Raw genomic sequence first — 17,173 nt, forward strand, 5'->3', positions numbered from 1 at the left:
TTTTCTCAGGATTCAGGCCGTCTCTCTGTGATGAGACCATTTCTTTTCATGGCTGAGAAGTATCATATATAGATTATACCACTGTATGTTTAAGGATTCATTTGTTGAAAGATATCTGAACTTTTCTCCATTTGGGGGCTATACGGAATAAAGTCACTATAAATATTCATATATAATTCTATATAAACATAGCTCTATATATACTATATAAGCTTTACTTCTGACATGGATCCCCAGTAATGCAATGGTTGTACAACTTATTACCTGGGTGTTAGATTTTTTCTTTTTAAAAATTGCTAAAATATTTACCAGAATAGTTGTGTCATTTTATAGTCTGACAGAAGTTTATAATTGCATCATTTTCTTTCTTTTGTGTTAAATTTGGTCACACCATGCTCTTCCGACATCACTCATGAGTCTAGTCATGAACTCGGAATTTTGCATTTATATTGTTTTAAATAACTTAATCATATAATTATTTGTTTATAAATGGCCATAGCATTATAAGAAAAAAATCAGCTCTAGTGTTGAAATGTTGACTGTATCTTCCCTGTTCATAGACAGACAGACAGACAGACAGACAGACAGACAGACAGACAGATAGATACAGATATACAGATATATAGATAAATATGTGTGTATACATATATTTTTGTGTGTACATACACACATACACATTTACGATGAAGGCTTTTAGCCTTGTTTTTAACAAAAACCTCCTCAAGTTCTGAAAAATTAAAAAAAAAACACTATCAGTTCCACAAACCTCCAGTTCTGGACCCAGATTAAAAATCCCAAATTGTGTCATCAACTAATGTCTCTTTCAGCTGAGTGTATATGTCAATTTTGACAAGATTTTTAAATCTTGAAACTTCTATATCTTTTGTGATTTCTGAGATTGCCCAAAGCTCTCCAACCAGGCAGCAACTGTTCATGTGTATATGACAAAGTACCAATGTACCACTGCTACATGAAACTCTAGCCCAGCTAATGAGGGAGCTATCCAGATTAACCTAATCTTTTTTTCCAAAAATAGGTCTTCTACTCTCAGGTTGGAAGATGAGCCCTTTAAAATGGAATATGATCATTAATCAGAGACTAATTGGGTACTTAAATATGATCCCTTTTCCAGGAAGACAATGTCAGCCAGTGCAGAGACCACACGTGGTACATTCAGCTCAGACAAAATGTCTCCAGATATTGCATGCTAAGACCTTAGTCCTTGGAATGTTTCTAATTGGAAATGGCTCCCTGGTGATAGAAATATATCAAGTGCCCTCTACTGGGGAGTAAGGAAAGAATGAGAAGAGTGTGAACTGACTGGTTTATTCATCTGTCCACTCACTCATTCATGAGATACCTCACTTCCAAGCATTCTAATGCGCAGATAAAGTGCTGTCTGCATACCTTCAGCCAGGTCACTGAACATCCATGCTTTTCCAGGGTTCTGGCTGACATCGTGGCCAAGTGTCATGAGGAGCAACTAGACCATTCCGTCCAGTCATACATTAAGGTAAGGAGACGCCATTCGGGCCCTGATCGTATCTCCTGTGTTCTTCTGGCTTGTCTCGTTTCCTGTCTGCACTAAGTGGGAGGTTCTCACCCTGACATTTGATGGCACCCACCACGGTCAGAACACAAATATGTTTTAGAATTTTATTTCTTTTAATTGATGGGCTAGCAGTATTACTGTTTAAGTGCAAAGCTGCCATGTGAGTGTGTAACTGAGTATTGGTGTGGGAATGGTGGAAAGAAAAGAACAACAGAGAAAGCTAAAATAGTGCTCCTTTGAAGCTGACGTTAGAAATATATGGAATTTCTGGCCTAATTAAGGAAGACTTCTGCGGGTTTGTTGAATGCTCTATGTTTCTTCTGCGATGTTTTCTTAGCTCTTTTTATTGTTTTTCTCAGGCATTATTTCATTTCCCCAGTTACTGTATATTTGTACCTGCTTCTGGTATGTTGAGTCCTTTATCTTCTGTCATGAACCATTTGCCCATCTCATTGGTGTGCACTGCTTCCTCAGTGTCCCTTGTCAAGTGTCTACTTGGAAGTATTCTGTTCTCATTTTCAGTTGGCTGGAAATTGGTGCCAGTGAACTTGGGATGATGTTTGCAATCTGATAGCTCTGCTCCAAACAGCCTCCCACTTGAATGCACAGAAGCAACCCAATCCAGACACAAAGACAAGCATTCTAAATTAGATTATAAGACATACAAAACTTAAAATCCTATTTTTTCCACACAAACTAGGTCTTTGGAGTTGTTGACTTTTTAAAGCAAATACATTTAAGTCATACATGGCAATAAACATAGACTCGTGCATTCTAAATGTCTAGAAATGCGGCCGGAGAAGAACTGGGGCCCTTTGTGCTAGAAACTTCTTTTTAACAATAACTGGTATGGTAGAAATGTTGCTACAAAAAGAAGTAGCTAGAAATCTCATTCTGGAATGAACCACTCTGAAATTCCACCTCCAAGGATTCCTATCTATGTATTTTCTGCCAGAAATGTTGGATGTCTTCTTCAAGTACCAAACCATGAGTGTATGCCCCTCATTAAAATAGCCTGATTGCTAGAAATAGACATTTCACACAAACTTCCCTGTGATATAATTTTACCTGCTAGGACCTCGACTTCAATTGCTAAAAGCCAATTACAAATAACCTAGACACTTACTTTGCTGGTGGATTGATACATGCATGTATTTGCCAGTGGAATTATTTGGAGAGAGTTTATCTCCTTAATACTTACCCTAACTTCTATTTCAATCCACAAAGAGACTATCTAGAATAAAGTGATTCCTTGGATCATTGTACTTTATTCCACCAAGTCTCTTTCAAGTGTAGTGTCAATGTCTCATTCAAATGGAGTTGTTTAGAAATATATTAAGAACATCAGCTATTGTGACTACATCTGCCATCACCAAGGCCAGAGACCTGTGAGAACCTCAGATGCTCTGACTCTTACTCTGTGGTCCTCTTGGAAATGTGTCTTGGAATGAGTTTTCTTCCCAACCAAGAAAACATGAAATATCTTGGCAGGATTGTCTCAGTCTGCAGTACAGAAGAGGAGTGGTTTATCTCTTTTGTTCTAAAGTAATTCAACTCCAGAAATATTCATAGATGAAATGCCAGTTTGACGATTCCTACGGATGTTTTAGACTTTATTTTCAAATGAACAGACACTTCCTAATAAGTGCAACTACTTCAGAAAAATCCCTAAACTAAGAGATGAGAGACAAGAGCCTGAGCAGTGGCAATGTCCTCACAAGTGAGCTTCAAAAGGAGGTGGCTAGAAATCTCAGGAAGTATCTAGATAACGGGAGCCTCAGTTTTCTCCTCTGATACATGAAAGGAGACACATCAGATGAGGATCCAGCTGTGTGCTTCTGTGATCGGACACCTGCTGAGTTAAATAGTTAACAGCCTGACCTTGAGCTCAGAGTCTGAATTTATTCTTACCATAGATGGGGGGAGGCATTTAACATATAAATTTATACTAAGTCCCACCCCAAGGAATATTGCTAAAAAAAAAATTTTAAAGAAGAAGAACCTGATGGGCTGACTCCGAGACATGCTTGTATATCCTCGGGTGGTGTGACAGTCATTGCAATTTATATTTATTCAGAAGTAAACGAAACACCATTTCAAGTTCAGTGGTACTAAGTGCTGCTAACTGACTCCATTCACAGTATCAAGCTGCACACATACACCATGGCCTTTTCAAAGATGTGCATCTAAGTAGATCTAATTAAATGTCATGCTTCACAAGGGTTTGTAGCACTGTCAATTCCGAGAATCAAGTTTACAACGTAAGAGTATTCCAGCGCCAGTTGCAATGAATCACCCTTCAGGCTCAATAACTGCACTGAGTTAGACAGTTGGTGGTGAATTTGTCTGCATATGAAGCACAATACTTAAGGGAAATTAATCACATTTGTTGTAGCTAGTTTTCTAAGTCTGTTGGCTTTTTGTCTCCCCTTTGAGAAGAGTGTCAAACCTCAGGCCATATGATGGTGCTGATGGGCTTGAAAGTCCCAAGAAAAGGTTAGCAATCCAAAAGTAAATGTGCCAGTCTCTTGTCTACCTTCCCTCTCAATTGTAGTCTGTTTTAAATTGTGAATATCATGAAGGCCATACCTTTTCTTGAGGCAAACCCAACTCCTAAACAAACTACTGTAATTCAGCATGAAGCATTTTATGTTTTGAAATGTGGGTGTTGATGTATGTGTGTTCCTAAAGTATATGAAGAAATAAAAAAAAGTGTCACCAAAATGATCTTTGGAGAAAAGGCTAGAAAAGTAGGCAGCATTCGTTATCTTACTGATGGCTGATATTTACCAACCTCTTCATAGCTGTGTAAAGCACAGAATGGTAGAACCTGGGCTTGTGGGGAACTCACCTCTGGAAAGCACCTGCTTCCCCACTTGGCTATTTGAGTGGGTGCTCTACCCTTTCAGGATGAAGAATTGCTACCATGCCACCTGTTGCCAGTGGAAGGAAAGAGAAGGGGAGAGTGTCCTAAGTAGGTGGGTCCAAGCCCTCCATGATTCCTTGAACCTGCTCAGTGGCTCTCTGGCCCTTTCTCTTGATTTCTACAAAAAGAGTGCCAAGAAGAGCTTAGGTGAGCAAGGCCCTACTTCTGCAAAGACCCCAAATAGGAGCAAGTGTGTCCTCTCTTAAATCATCGGGCCTCCACTGACTCCATGACAAAAGTAGACACAAGCAGTTGATTGTGAGAAATGAGTCATTTTGTGGGATAATCTTTGAAAATTTTTCTGGATAATTAACCTCTTTCACCTTTTGGGTTTTCTCCAGTTTGTATTCAAGACCAGGTCCTACAAAGAGAGAACGATACATGAGGAACTGGCTAAAAATTTGAGTGATCTTTTGAAGTCCAATGATTCAACAATAGTCAAGCATGTTCTAAAGGTAATTCTCTTCATAATAGTGGATAAGTTTGGAAGCAACGGATGCAAAATTCTTATCCCTAGAAGATGATAGGACTTGCTGATTTCCACAAGTCATTTTCCTTCTAGATTCTGACATAGGTTTCATATCAAAGTTTAATTATATCAAATTATCTATTAAAGATGGAGGTCTATATCAAGAGAACAGAGGAGTAGGTTACAGCCAAGTTAAATGCTTTGATCTAAAGGCAGAATGAATTACTCTTTAAAAATCTAAAACATTCACAAACAGTAAGTATAACACAAAGCTTGGGCAGCTAGTTACAGCAGGATATAATACTTAGGAAAGAATTGTTAATGGTATATTCACAAGCATATTGACAACAGAGAGTAAATGTGTAACAGCCAGTTTTTGGTCTCATGTGTAGGGACATGAAGAGGAGACCATAGATTAAAAACTATAAAACTATGTTATGGAACCCTGAATTTAGATGCAAGCTTCTTGTCTGTTGTCACTTGAGAAGTTCATCTGACCAGATCCAACTGATTAGCAAACTTCTTGAAAGGCAATTTGACATCATAAGCCATCAGCAGAAGTTCACCAAAATCTAATTCTGAGAGACCAAGCAGTTTATGTTTTAAGCAGCCTTTGAGTATAGTCTTTTATTCATTTGATATATGTCAGGCATCTACCTTAAAGTAGTCAGACTCATAGGCACTTGAGATACATTAGAGCAAAGACTAAAATTCCGTGCCCTTGGGAGCTTACATTATACTGGGGGAGTATTGAAATAATTTAAAACAGACACACACACACACACACACACACACACACACACACACACATATATAATTTTTATATATGTATAAATTATAAAACATATAATTATATATGTAAATATAGTGAGAAAAAAAGCACAGAGCAGTTACTAGGGTAAGGCAGGTGACGAGACAGAGAATGGGGTGCTTGAGAAGAAAGCGTGAAGGAGGTCAGGGAGCTGCCCAAGAGGACATTAGAGTAGAGTATTGCAGGTGATGGAAAAGCTTTTACTATTCAGTGAAGCTATAGCACAGCTCTGGGTCTGGGACAACCTGTGTGGACAAGGATGGGAGGACTTTAAATGAAGCCAGAGAAACCATGAGCAGCCTGGGATGCCTGAGGACCACCATGGGAGTGGAGACCATCTATTGAATTCATAAACAAATGGCAAAACATTTGTCAGAATGACTAAAAGTGCAGTTTGGGACAAGATAGATGATGGAGGTGGTTTCAGTGTGCCTTGGATTCATTAAATTGTCCTAATGGTGTGGGCTACACTTCCAGTATCACGCAGACACTTTGATTCCTTTAATGAAGTTATCCCTTCATTAAGCCACATTTACTTCTCTACAAGGGACATTACCCTCCTGTCCTTCACCTAAGCCAGTCCTTCAGAATTTAAGATGATCTTCCACAATGGTTGCCACAGCAGTGCAGCAGCCAAAAACTAGATGTGGTTCAAATGCCCTCTGGTAGCAGAGCAAACCGGTTCACACTCGTTGGGTATGTGATATGGTGATGAGATGTGACTCCATGCTAATGACTCTCCATAAGTGGGACTCTAAACATAGTTGTGTTGAATTTAAAAGGAAGTCTTAGGAGACTATGTTAAGAATAGCAATTTTTATGTGAAGTTCAGTGATTTAAAATTAAAATACTTTATTGTGTAAGTATTGGTAGGAAGATGACTAGCACAAAATAGAGAACTTGACAATGAGCCTGCCATGAAACTTCATTTTAGTTTTGTTAACTTAAGTGAAACAGAGTGTCTCACGAATCACTTTTTCATGAACAGATGCTCAGAAAGTCATCTCAAGTAAATCGTTGACTTTTTAATCATAATTTCTATATTATTAACCTATATTATTAATAATATTCTATATTATTAACCAAAATTTCTATATTATTAAAAAATTGAAATACATGACGTGAACTATTACAGTTATAACTTTGATAAAGGTTAAGGTAACAGAAAATGTGTTACTTCCCTGGTTCATTTAACCTATTCATTTACTTTAAGATTGAAAAACATGAGTAGAAATATTCTATTGTAAAAATCATAATTGTCATTACGTTACCATAGATTAATAAATCCTTCATTGTCTCCTCTCCCCTGCAGCATTCTTGGTTCTTCTTTGCCATTATTCTAAAATCAATGGCACAGCACTTGACTGACACAAACAAAATCCAGGTAAGATCATAGGTAATATAGCAATGCAATATCATCCCAACAATTACACTAATGAACATGTTCTCATTAGTTCCACGTTTATTGGCTGTGTAAAACCTGAACCATTTATGTTAATTGCTTTTTAAGTACAGGAAATGATCGTATATGTTAATAAAGGCCCACTTAGAAGCAGATTCGAAGACAAAAATGACAAATGCAAAGATCTATGGAGGAGACTTAACTCTAAAGGGCAAATGGGACTGAAATAGACAGGTCTGATCCCTATGAGAAAGGGAGGAGGGGCTGGTTAAAATGAGCCTGGCAGTGAAGAAGCTTTCAGCCTGGCCAGTGAGTCATCTGGAAGCAAAGAATGTTCATTGGAGGCATTGTACTCTGCACAGGTCCTGCTGGCAAGCCCCAACCAGCTCCATCATTGAATGGAAGCAGCCTGGGATACTGTGGTTTAACCATGAATGACTGATTGAGTCTTGGATATGGCAGCTTTGTTCACATTTTCCACAAGTTAAAGAACTGTGCGGGCTTCTGCAGTCCACAGCCACCATGCCTCACTGCGCACAACCATGAATCTGCTCCTCCATAGCCCCCATAGGCCTCTCAGAAAATGAGGGTTGGTGAGATTAACTCCAGCTCCTGCCATGGCACCTGGCCTCCTCAGAAACCTACCTACCTGAGCTCACCTTCCCTTCCTTTATAATCTAGGTCTGTTCATCCTAGCTCACAGCACAGAAGGGCTTGGTGACCCACTGAAGAGTGTGATCCACACCCTCTTTCCAGGGTACTCTGAATCTCTGATAACCTGACTTTACTGCAGCCAAGGCTGCTGCGTGTCATCACTCACAATCACTGTAAGGCAATGAGGACCCAACCATGAGCACCCAAGGGAATAGCATGAGTTATCATACACCTCCCATGTAGATAAAGCTATGGGAGGAGCTCTAAGACTCTTCCCTGCCTACTAGCATACCCAGGGGTAGAGTCAGAACGGTATTGCACATAATGGATGGCCACAGTAAGGATCACTGACGTTGTTCTGACTTGCCTTCCTAGTGGAGGTTAGACAGCACCAGAGTTCTCTCTGACATCCTTACAAGAAAGCTCCAAACATGAGTTCCATGCTCACTGTTGATCCAAATGCCCTTTTCTTCTACATGAATTTCACACCTGGGACCAGGTAAATTAAATGGCTTTGAGTGGTTCTTTCATACACATGCACACGTACATGCACACCATCTATCCATCTAAATGTTACCAGAACTTTAGTCAAGGATGTTCAGTGTCTATAAGTATGCACTCCTAACAGGGTACACATGATAGTGATTTGGGTTTCTTGGTAAGAATGTTATGTAGCTCCTCTGTCCAGTGATGCTTCAAGTGTGTGACTGCCCCCCTCTCTCTAGCATACATAGCCTTGGTAAATGTCCATAAGGCATGTCAGTTACCACCATAGTTCAGCTCCTGTATATTTCATACATCATTTATTCAACTCTACGAGACCCTCTGAGTCAAGCATCTTTGGATGTCCCTCTACCTTTAGCATTAATCACAACCCTCTAGCCAAGCACATCACATGGCCTCAGTCACTAGGGTGACACATTATCTTCTTGGCTGTTAATGAGTCAGTCCTGTGACTGCTTCTGCTATCACCAGACACACAAGACACCATGAAACATCACAGTGATGGTAGTACCAGCACCTTGTTGGTGGCTTGGGGGTCATTGGAGTATTTGCTTTCCTGTGCAACATCAGGTTTTAATGGGCACAATGGTCACAGTTAATAGCAATTCCTGCAGGTATCCTTTCTGCTGTGTCTTTACTTCAGCCTTTATCCTCTGCTACAGTGGCCAGGACAATTACAAATTTGCTTTCAGGTGACTTATATCCATTTCTAGGATCTGAAAAACATCAATTCCTATAGAAATTCCTATAGAAAGGCTATCATTTAATCCTACATGCTCAAAAAATACCTTCTCCTCTATGAATTGTAGAATATGCCCTTTTATATTCTGACCCTTTTATCAAATGACCTCAGTGGCCAATATTAAATATGCTTCATGTTGCTTTGGTACATGCTACCTAGTTTTCATAGCCAATTATGGCATAGTCTCTAGTCTTCTTGGTTAGGTCCAGGAAGCTCTCAGGTTGGGCCTTTCACCAATGAAGAGGTGGGTGATCTTCTCTAGAGTTTGTCTATTTGCTTCCAAAGCCAGGGCTTTGTGGTATCTTCTCTAGCGAAAGAAGGGACGACTGTTGCTGGGAGATAAACAACACTATAAACAGTAAAAGTTAAGGACAAAACACTGGGGTATCAAGTCACCAACCAGAAGGTCCTGCCAGGCCCCAGCACTTGCCAACCATCACCTTGACCTTGGTATGCTCTCCTGTTCACTCATCTCTGCAGAGTGCATATCTTCACCACAGCCCCTACATGTGTGTTTTGGATACATCTGCTTTCCAACTTCTAAAGATAAGAAAGAGCCTCCTGCCCCAAAGGAAGAGGAAAATCTAACATGAGATAAGAATGATTCCTATCCCTGAATTTTACTGTGCTGGGATCAGAAATTTTCTCAATGTTGTAATGCCTGTTTTGTCCCTGAAGTGCTGGGTAATAAAAATGACACTTTATATATAGATAGCAGCTGGGGTTTTTTTCAGCTGTACAAGAATGGATTGGACTAGCATTCTGCTACAGTTGTAATTGATATGAATCTTCTCTGCTAGGAAGGCCACAGAACAGACTAAGAACAAACCATCTAGACAGCCCCACTATGCCCAGCAGTTCATCTTTACTGATCCCAACTTGCTTTTTTGTTACCTACTTCAACAGTAGCCCTCAGACTAATTCCAGCACCTTCCATTTTTCTTACTAGTTTCCATAGGAAAAGTTGTCGTCATTTGACACAAATGCATTCATAGTAGAATTCTCCCAAGTGTTTGAGTACTTTCTTTTCTTTTCTCTCTTTTAATTATGGAGTGAGTGGCTTTCTACACTTAAGGAATTTTAGTCATGAACTTCAGGAGCAAGTCTGGAGAATCTGAGGGAGTCAGGAGCAACGTGTAATTTGGTCCACTGATGCTGTGATGTGGCTTCACAGAGAGTATTCCTGTGTGATCCTAGTCCTCTGATTTAGGATCATTCATATTCCTGGCATCTGCTACAGGTCTTCCCAGCAGGTCCACGGAACTAACTAACCTTCTTTTCCTCCCCATCACTCACTAATTTCCAACAAAGCTCCCAAATGCCCCAGACCTGGGTTGACCCCTCATGACCTTGCCGTCTAACAACCCAACTCTTCCTCCTCTCTGTTCCAGATGTGCAGTTTGGGAGTCATCACAATACCCTTCCACCTATCCTTCACCTCAACCTTTTCTGATATTTATCTAGGGAATGATGGATATTATTCCATGTGTGTTTAGCACACCACAGGCCTTTGGGTTAAGAGTATGAGTAGACAACACAGAGAATTTCAAAAGAAGGGAGGACAAAAAGAATAACAAAATCTCTCAAAGGAGACAATATAAGCTCTGCTATATGTAATAAGTCTTAGAAATTAACAAGCCCCAAAGAGGAAACTACAAATGTGTTTTACTTATGTGACAAGTGTTTGTTGAGCCAGGGGATGGCCCTGTCAGTAAAGGGGTTTCTGCACAAGCCAAGGGCCCAAGTGTGAGTCCTTGTACCCACATATAAAGCCAGGTGTGGTCTCATATACTTGTAACTCCAGTGCTGTAGAGACTGGTGCATTACCTGGAGCTCACTGGCCACTAGGCATAGCTTAAATAGCAAGCATCGGGTCTCAAAGAGAGATTTTGTCTGTCCCACAAAATAAGGACAGCTCGTAAAGAAGACAGCTGAGATTAATCTCTGACCTCCACCCCTACACACACACACAGCCATATATACCTGTCTATTTCAACGCTCCCCACAAACACAATAAATAAATAAATGACTATTGTTTTTTGGACAGGTAAATTATTTGTCTTTATTGCCCAAGATAAATGGAGAAGAATGAAAATGGCATATGTGATTTATGAGATTTGATGTTCTTATCAATTTGTATGATTTCAACAATAAAGTTTAAATACATACAAAAATAATGATGAGGCTTTTAAAATACTTAAAGTGTTGTAAAGTATTACAAGTATACTCTCAGTATTACTTGTAATACTTACAATTATTACAAATGGTGTTGCAGAAAGAAAAATAAAAGTCAGCTTCAATGTTCCATTATTAAGTCTCCATTTAGAACAAGCCCTGTAATAACAGCCCTCATGGTTTGTATTTCTACAGTATGAAAGGCTGCATGCTTGCAGTTGAAAATTATGTGACTCAATCTAACTCTAATTGTAGTGACAATAATTACTAAAGCCAACTTGCGGAGATGAAAGAGTTCTATTGACCTTATAGGAAAGGCCTATGTGAACCCAAAGAAAGAGCTCAGCTGTCTAAAATTGTCCCCCTTTATAAAGACATCCAAACATGACATAAAATTGTGATGGGTGTATTATACAATCTCACATCTAAGCTCTTTTATATCTTGTGTTATAAGGATCTTGATATTTCTTGTCTGTTGGACATTCTGGAAACATAGTTTAGGACTGACTAGAACTCATGTTAGAAACTATTTCAGACCAGTACCAATTTTCATCCAGTTATTTGCTTATTTGTTACAAGTTTTTACATTTTTATTTTTGTAAGTGTACAATGTGTATGTGATAGTGTATAAGTGTTTGTGTTTGTGTGTGTGCGCGCGCGTGTGTGTGTGTGTGTGTGTGTGTGTGTGTGTGTGTGTGTGCAGAAAAGCATGTGTTTGCTGAGGTCTTGAGAAGGCCAGAGGTGACACCACTCACTCTTCATCTTAATGTTTCTTGAGACAGTCTATCACTGAACCTGGAGCTCCGTGATTGGCTACTCTATGTAGCCAGTGAGCTCCAAGAATCCGTCTCTGTTCCTACTCCCTGTGATACTGTTGAAGATGCAAGCCAACATCCCCAGTTATTACAGTTACTCCTGCTTCCAAAGTAGAGAATTTATCAACTGAGCCATCCCCAGGATATTCATTATCATCCTATTTCTTTACATTTTGACAGTCTTACATGTATACAATATATTAAAATCACATTCTCCCCTCCCCAATATCCTTTGTTATCCCCCTTTCTTTCCTTCTGTACCCCTTTTTTCTTCCCATCTAGTCCCCCATAGGTCACACCATTAGACAAAATTACATACTCTCCTCCAGCATCCATTAGCAGTCATTAGCACCTTAGGGACTTAAGCAGAGCCATGTGGGCACTCCCTCCACCCATGATTGAAAGTTTAAGTATCCAATCCTGTATAGGTTGCTGTAGCCACTGTTTAATCACAGTAGCCAGAGCAATGTCATATCTGGATGGCCAAATTCCACAACGCTATTTCCAATCCTCCATGATTTAAATTCTTTCCTTACTTTCTTTTGTGATGTTTCCTTGTCCTAGAAAGGGGCCATGCTATAGAAGATGTCTCTTTTAAGGCTGAACACTCATAGATTTATATTTTAATATTCATTCTAAATTAAAATAAATGGAGCTATCTGACTAAATGAATGTTTTAGAATAATATTCATCTTTAAATTAATATATTTTATTTAAAGTTTAATAGTTATTGCTTGGGAGGCAAAAGAAGGGAATTAATATGAGGGCATAAAATTATTCATGTTTTACTTTGCACATATCTATGTGGTTTGAGTATTTGAGATTAACAGTTTTTAATGGAAAAAAAGTGTAAATTTACCAGTCAAGCTAGAAGGGAACATTTAGTCAGAACAGTAGAATTATGACCTTGAAACTTAAAAGGCTTGTGAAATTTATTACTGCTTTTCAAGTTTTCCAAAGAACTTCTTTGGTTAGCTGTTCTGTAAAGTAAGGTAAGTCTTTCAGTTTGCTGTCCTGGCTTGGAAATTCACATACCACGTTATGAACAAGACATTTTTTCCTTAGCTTCCCAGAGCTCAAAGATTCCCTGAGTCTTACCAAAGTGAACTAGACAACCTGGTGATGGGCCTGTGCGACCATGTGATTTGGAAATGCAAGGATGCCCTTGAGGAAACCAAAAGGGCGAACCACAGCGTTGCCAGATTCCTTAAGGTACAGCTATGCGAGAGCACTGTTCTGTTCAAGTCCCCTTGACAGTGGCTGCAAGGTATCCTAAATGTCATTAACTTAATCTCTATTTATAATGAAGTATCAAAACTCAACAGTGAGATGAACACTCCCACTTTTACACCTCTTCTCTTGAAATATGTTTAATATTCATTCGAGCCCAGAGGCTCATTAAAGAAAAATGAAGGTTAGATAAAAATGTGCACCTGAGTGTTGTCAAGTCATGGTGCTTCTAAATAATTTCAAACAGGAAGCAGAGATGCTGAGAGGAGTCACCTTGTGGTGATGTCATTCTCTTGAGGTCATTGCTGTCTATGTATAAACTTTATGTGGAGGCAACAGAAAATGTCTAAGATGCAACGTAAATGGCAATGATCAAATGAATAGATTGACAATGAGTGTATCTACTAATAACAGCAATAACAACAGAGCACATAGACTTCAGGTTCACACATGCACACATACATACAAAAAGTTTGTGAATGGAAAGGTTATATTATAAATGTCTACCATACACACATACTTTAAATTTAATGGCATTTATTGACACAAAAGACAACAAAAGCTTTGGGGGATGATTGTTAAAAGTAATAGAGAAAAATATAGAAACTGCTCCCTCATAAAAATTGCAGGGTCTCTTCTCTTTGTTCTTCAAATGCATGTTTCCCTGGATGAAATAGAAAACAATCCCCTGGCGAAGGAAACCAATAAGAATGAAGAGAGTACTGGCCCATTGTACCATTTTCCATCCCACCCAGAGGTACAGCAGATGGTCTCCACCCAAGCTACTCTGGGATCAATGTACTAAAAACAGTAATAAGATGTAACCAAGTAATTAAAAAGCAGGCAACTTTGTATATAAAAGGGAAATCCTAAAATACCTCGTTACAGAATTCCAGGCAATATTTTAAACAGTTATTAGGTGCAAGTTTAGAACCTCAAGCATTAATCCTATCTGTAACATTTGAATTAGTTGCTATATTCGGATGGGTGTTCCAACATGCTTTAGAGATTTTTTTTTTAAACACTTACATAGCATGCTTAGTTGAATATTACTCTGATTCAGTATATAATCATCTTTCCCAAAGTCTCACAAGTAAAAAGATTTGACTTTGAAATTATATCTTCTTAGCGCTGCTTTACATTTATGGATCGGGGATTTGTGTTTAAGATGGTGAACAATTACATCAGCATGTTCTCTTCCGGTGAGTTCAAGGTAAGGACCAGGGATGGAAGTAATGGTTGGCCCCATCCAGCATGGTAACTAAGGTAATCTCTGTGTGTATCTGCCTGAAACACTGACTTAGCATCCACCTCGTGAGTCATAAAATAATGTCTCTACCATCTGGTTTGGAACTTTTCTTTGTTGACAAAATTTCTATAACTATTTTAATCTCATTGATATGGATATTCAAGTTGTTTATATTCTCATAATTTAATTTTATTAGACCCTTCATTTATTCTAGATGTCCCAGGGTTATTGTTTTAAATATTCCCTAACAGTCTTCTGGACTTCATTGTAGTTTATTACAATACTCTTTTTATCTCTAATTTTATTAATTTGGATCTTCTTTCTTTAGTTAGTTTGGATAGGGTGTGTCAATCATATGTATCTTTCCAAAGAACCAACTCTTCGGCTGATATTTTATGTTCCTATTTCATCAATTTCTTCCCTCAGCCTTCATTATTTTTTGTAACTACTCCATTCTTTGAGGTTTGCACATTCCTCTTTATCTGAGACTTTAAGATGTACATTAAGCTATTATTTGAGATCTTTCTCTTTTTTCACAGACACACTCATACCTATAAACTATTGTAGAAATAACCTTAGCTGTATAAAGTTCTTTAAATATTTCTTTCAAAACTATCCAGTTGTGTTCCTTTGATGCATGAACTGTGAATAATCTCCATTTAAATATGATTGTACTAGACCTATATATTTTTTGAAGATCAATTGGCATATTCTCAGTGAAGAATAATTAATATGTGTATGTAATTTAATTATATACTTGCTCACATACAAAAGAGCACATCGAATACCATTCTTGTTTGAAATGGCAATTTTCTACATTACTGAATGTTGTTGCAAGAAATAGAATTCTATTCTGAGGTAAAAGGATTTTTTTTATATTTTGTGAACTACTATTAGTGTACATAGTAATGACAAGCTAATTCACTCTTAAAAACTATTGTCTCTCATACATGAGAGTGGATATAAAACTGTTATGACTGTTAATCATTCCTATGTAAAGTATGTTTATCTTAGACCAAGTCTAAATCTGACCAAATCCAAATGTTATGAAAAAAAGACATCTTTTTGCAAAAACAGGGGAGAAAGGAACTAAATGACAGATGTTGAGAACTAGGGGCCTGTGGACTTGATGCCACTTCAGATAATATGAACCATTGTCTTCCTTGATACTGGACCTCACCTGTTTATAATCAGTCTGCTCTGTGATTTGAGTTGGAGTCTTGGGAGGGCTCCATTCACATGATACAACAGGACTGAACATACAATAAACATATAACATAAGCACAACTCAAGGTGTTCTCTCATAGAAATGGAATGTGGGATACAGTTGCTTTCTTCCTATAGATTGTCTTGATCTGTGTGCAGATATAATGAATGTGACTACAAGAAACACTTCTGAGCAAGCAGGCTCCCCTAAACCTAGGAACTACTTGGTGGTCATACAAAATTAACTATTTCTTCTTTGTCACAGTCCAATTGAAGCACACACCTTTCTCATTCTTTTGCTTGTTTTTATGAAACTTCTTGATGTACAAACCATAACCACACCATTTGCTTCTGTTTCAGACTTTATGCCAATATAAGTTTGATTTCCTTCAGGAAGTTTGTCAACATGAACATTTTATCCCTCTGTGTCTCCCCATAAGATCTGCGAACATTCCAGGTAACAAGTCCGAACATCTTCCTAAGGCCCTACAAGGCTGGCACTTGTTCCGACTCTGTTCTCCAATTTCCTTAACCATTCTGTTTGGACATTTAACTTGGCTATATAAGCCTAATCATCTGGTAAAAATACAAAAAAAAAAAAAAAAAAAAAATCCCCATGTGGTTATGACTACAACACTGTATTTTTCTTCCCCTTTACATTGGAGAGAAATCCAGTAGAATTTTCAACCTTGTTACTATAAACCAAAGAATTAAAATGAGAATCCTACTAGCTCCTAAAGGCTGAGTTCCATTGATAGTGAAACCTAAAGACAAGGACAAAAACATCAGGCATGTAACTCCAGTTGACGCTGTTAGTTAGCATGCATAGCTGAGTCAGAATGGCGTTCTTCTAAGAGTCACACAAGGAAGACTGGAAAGCCAGAAGAAAGGAAGGAAGGAAGAGAGGGAAAGAGGGAGGGAGGGAGGGAGGAAGGAAGGGAGGGAGGGAAGGAGGGAAGACTGCCTTATAAACTCTTGACACTCCTAGGCCAGAGAGGAGATAAGACTGGGTACAGAAATCAGAATGAAGCATGTTTCATTTACAAAATTTGATATACATCATTACATTTAAATACCGCAATAGGGCTGGAGAGATGGCTCAGCCGTTAAAGGCTAGGCTCACAACCAAAAATATAAATACCACAATAAAATGTTCATTTTGTAAATTTGAAATGAGAGAGAGAGAGAGAGAGAGAGAGAGAGAGAGAGAGAGAGAGAGAGAGAGAGAATAAATGTGTGCCTATGGGGAAAAATCATGAGTGAAAGTAAACATCAGAAACTAACTGAGCATCCAGCACAAAGAGAATACTGAAATTGAGTCAGAAACTTGAAATTCCGTGATACCAAGCTATGAATAGGCTGTTCACACTGCCCTGTTGAAGGTCAAGAAATCCGAAAATAGTAGGAAAAGAGTCTCTTGCAGCAGCTTGCGTTGACA

The 17,173-nt window shown here is 38.5% G+C and overlaps 1 protein-coding gene across 12 annotated transcripts in view; it reads left to right on the forward strand.

The window, feature by feature from the left end:
* Dock10 (dedicator of cytokinesis 10) overlaps positions 1-17,173 on the forward strand; it is a 258,512-nt gene that overhangs the window by 193,405 nt on the left and 47,934 nt on the right. For all 12 annotated transcript variants that reach the window (XM_076914939.1, XM_076914938.1, XM_076914934.1 and 9 more), the window contains exons 25-30: positions 1,444-1,513; positions 4,820-4,933; positions 7,071-7,142; positions 13,116-13,262; positions 14,410-14,493; positions 16,096-16,192. In XM_076914939.1, the coding sequence (XP_076771054.1) occupies positions 1,444-1,513; positions 4,820-4,933; positions 7,071-7,142; positions 13,116-13,262; positions 14,410-14,493; positions 16,096-16,192 (584 nt within the window). The remainder of the gene's footprint in view (positions 1-1,443; positions 1,514-4,819; positions 4,934-7,070; positions 7,143-13,115; positions 13,263-14,409; positions 14,494-16,095; positions 16,193-17,173) is intronic.

The sequence above is a fragment of the Arvicanthis niloticus genome, chromosome 17 (assembly GCF_011762505.2).
Source record: "Arvicanthis niloticus isolate mArvNil1 chromosome 17, mArvNil1.pat.X, whole genome shotgun sequence".
Taxonomy (NCBI): domain Eukaryota; kingdom Metazoa; phylum Chordata; class Mammalia; order Rodentia; family Muridae; genus Arvicanthis; species Arvicanthis niloticus.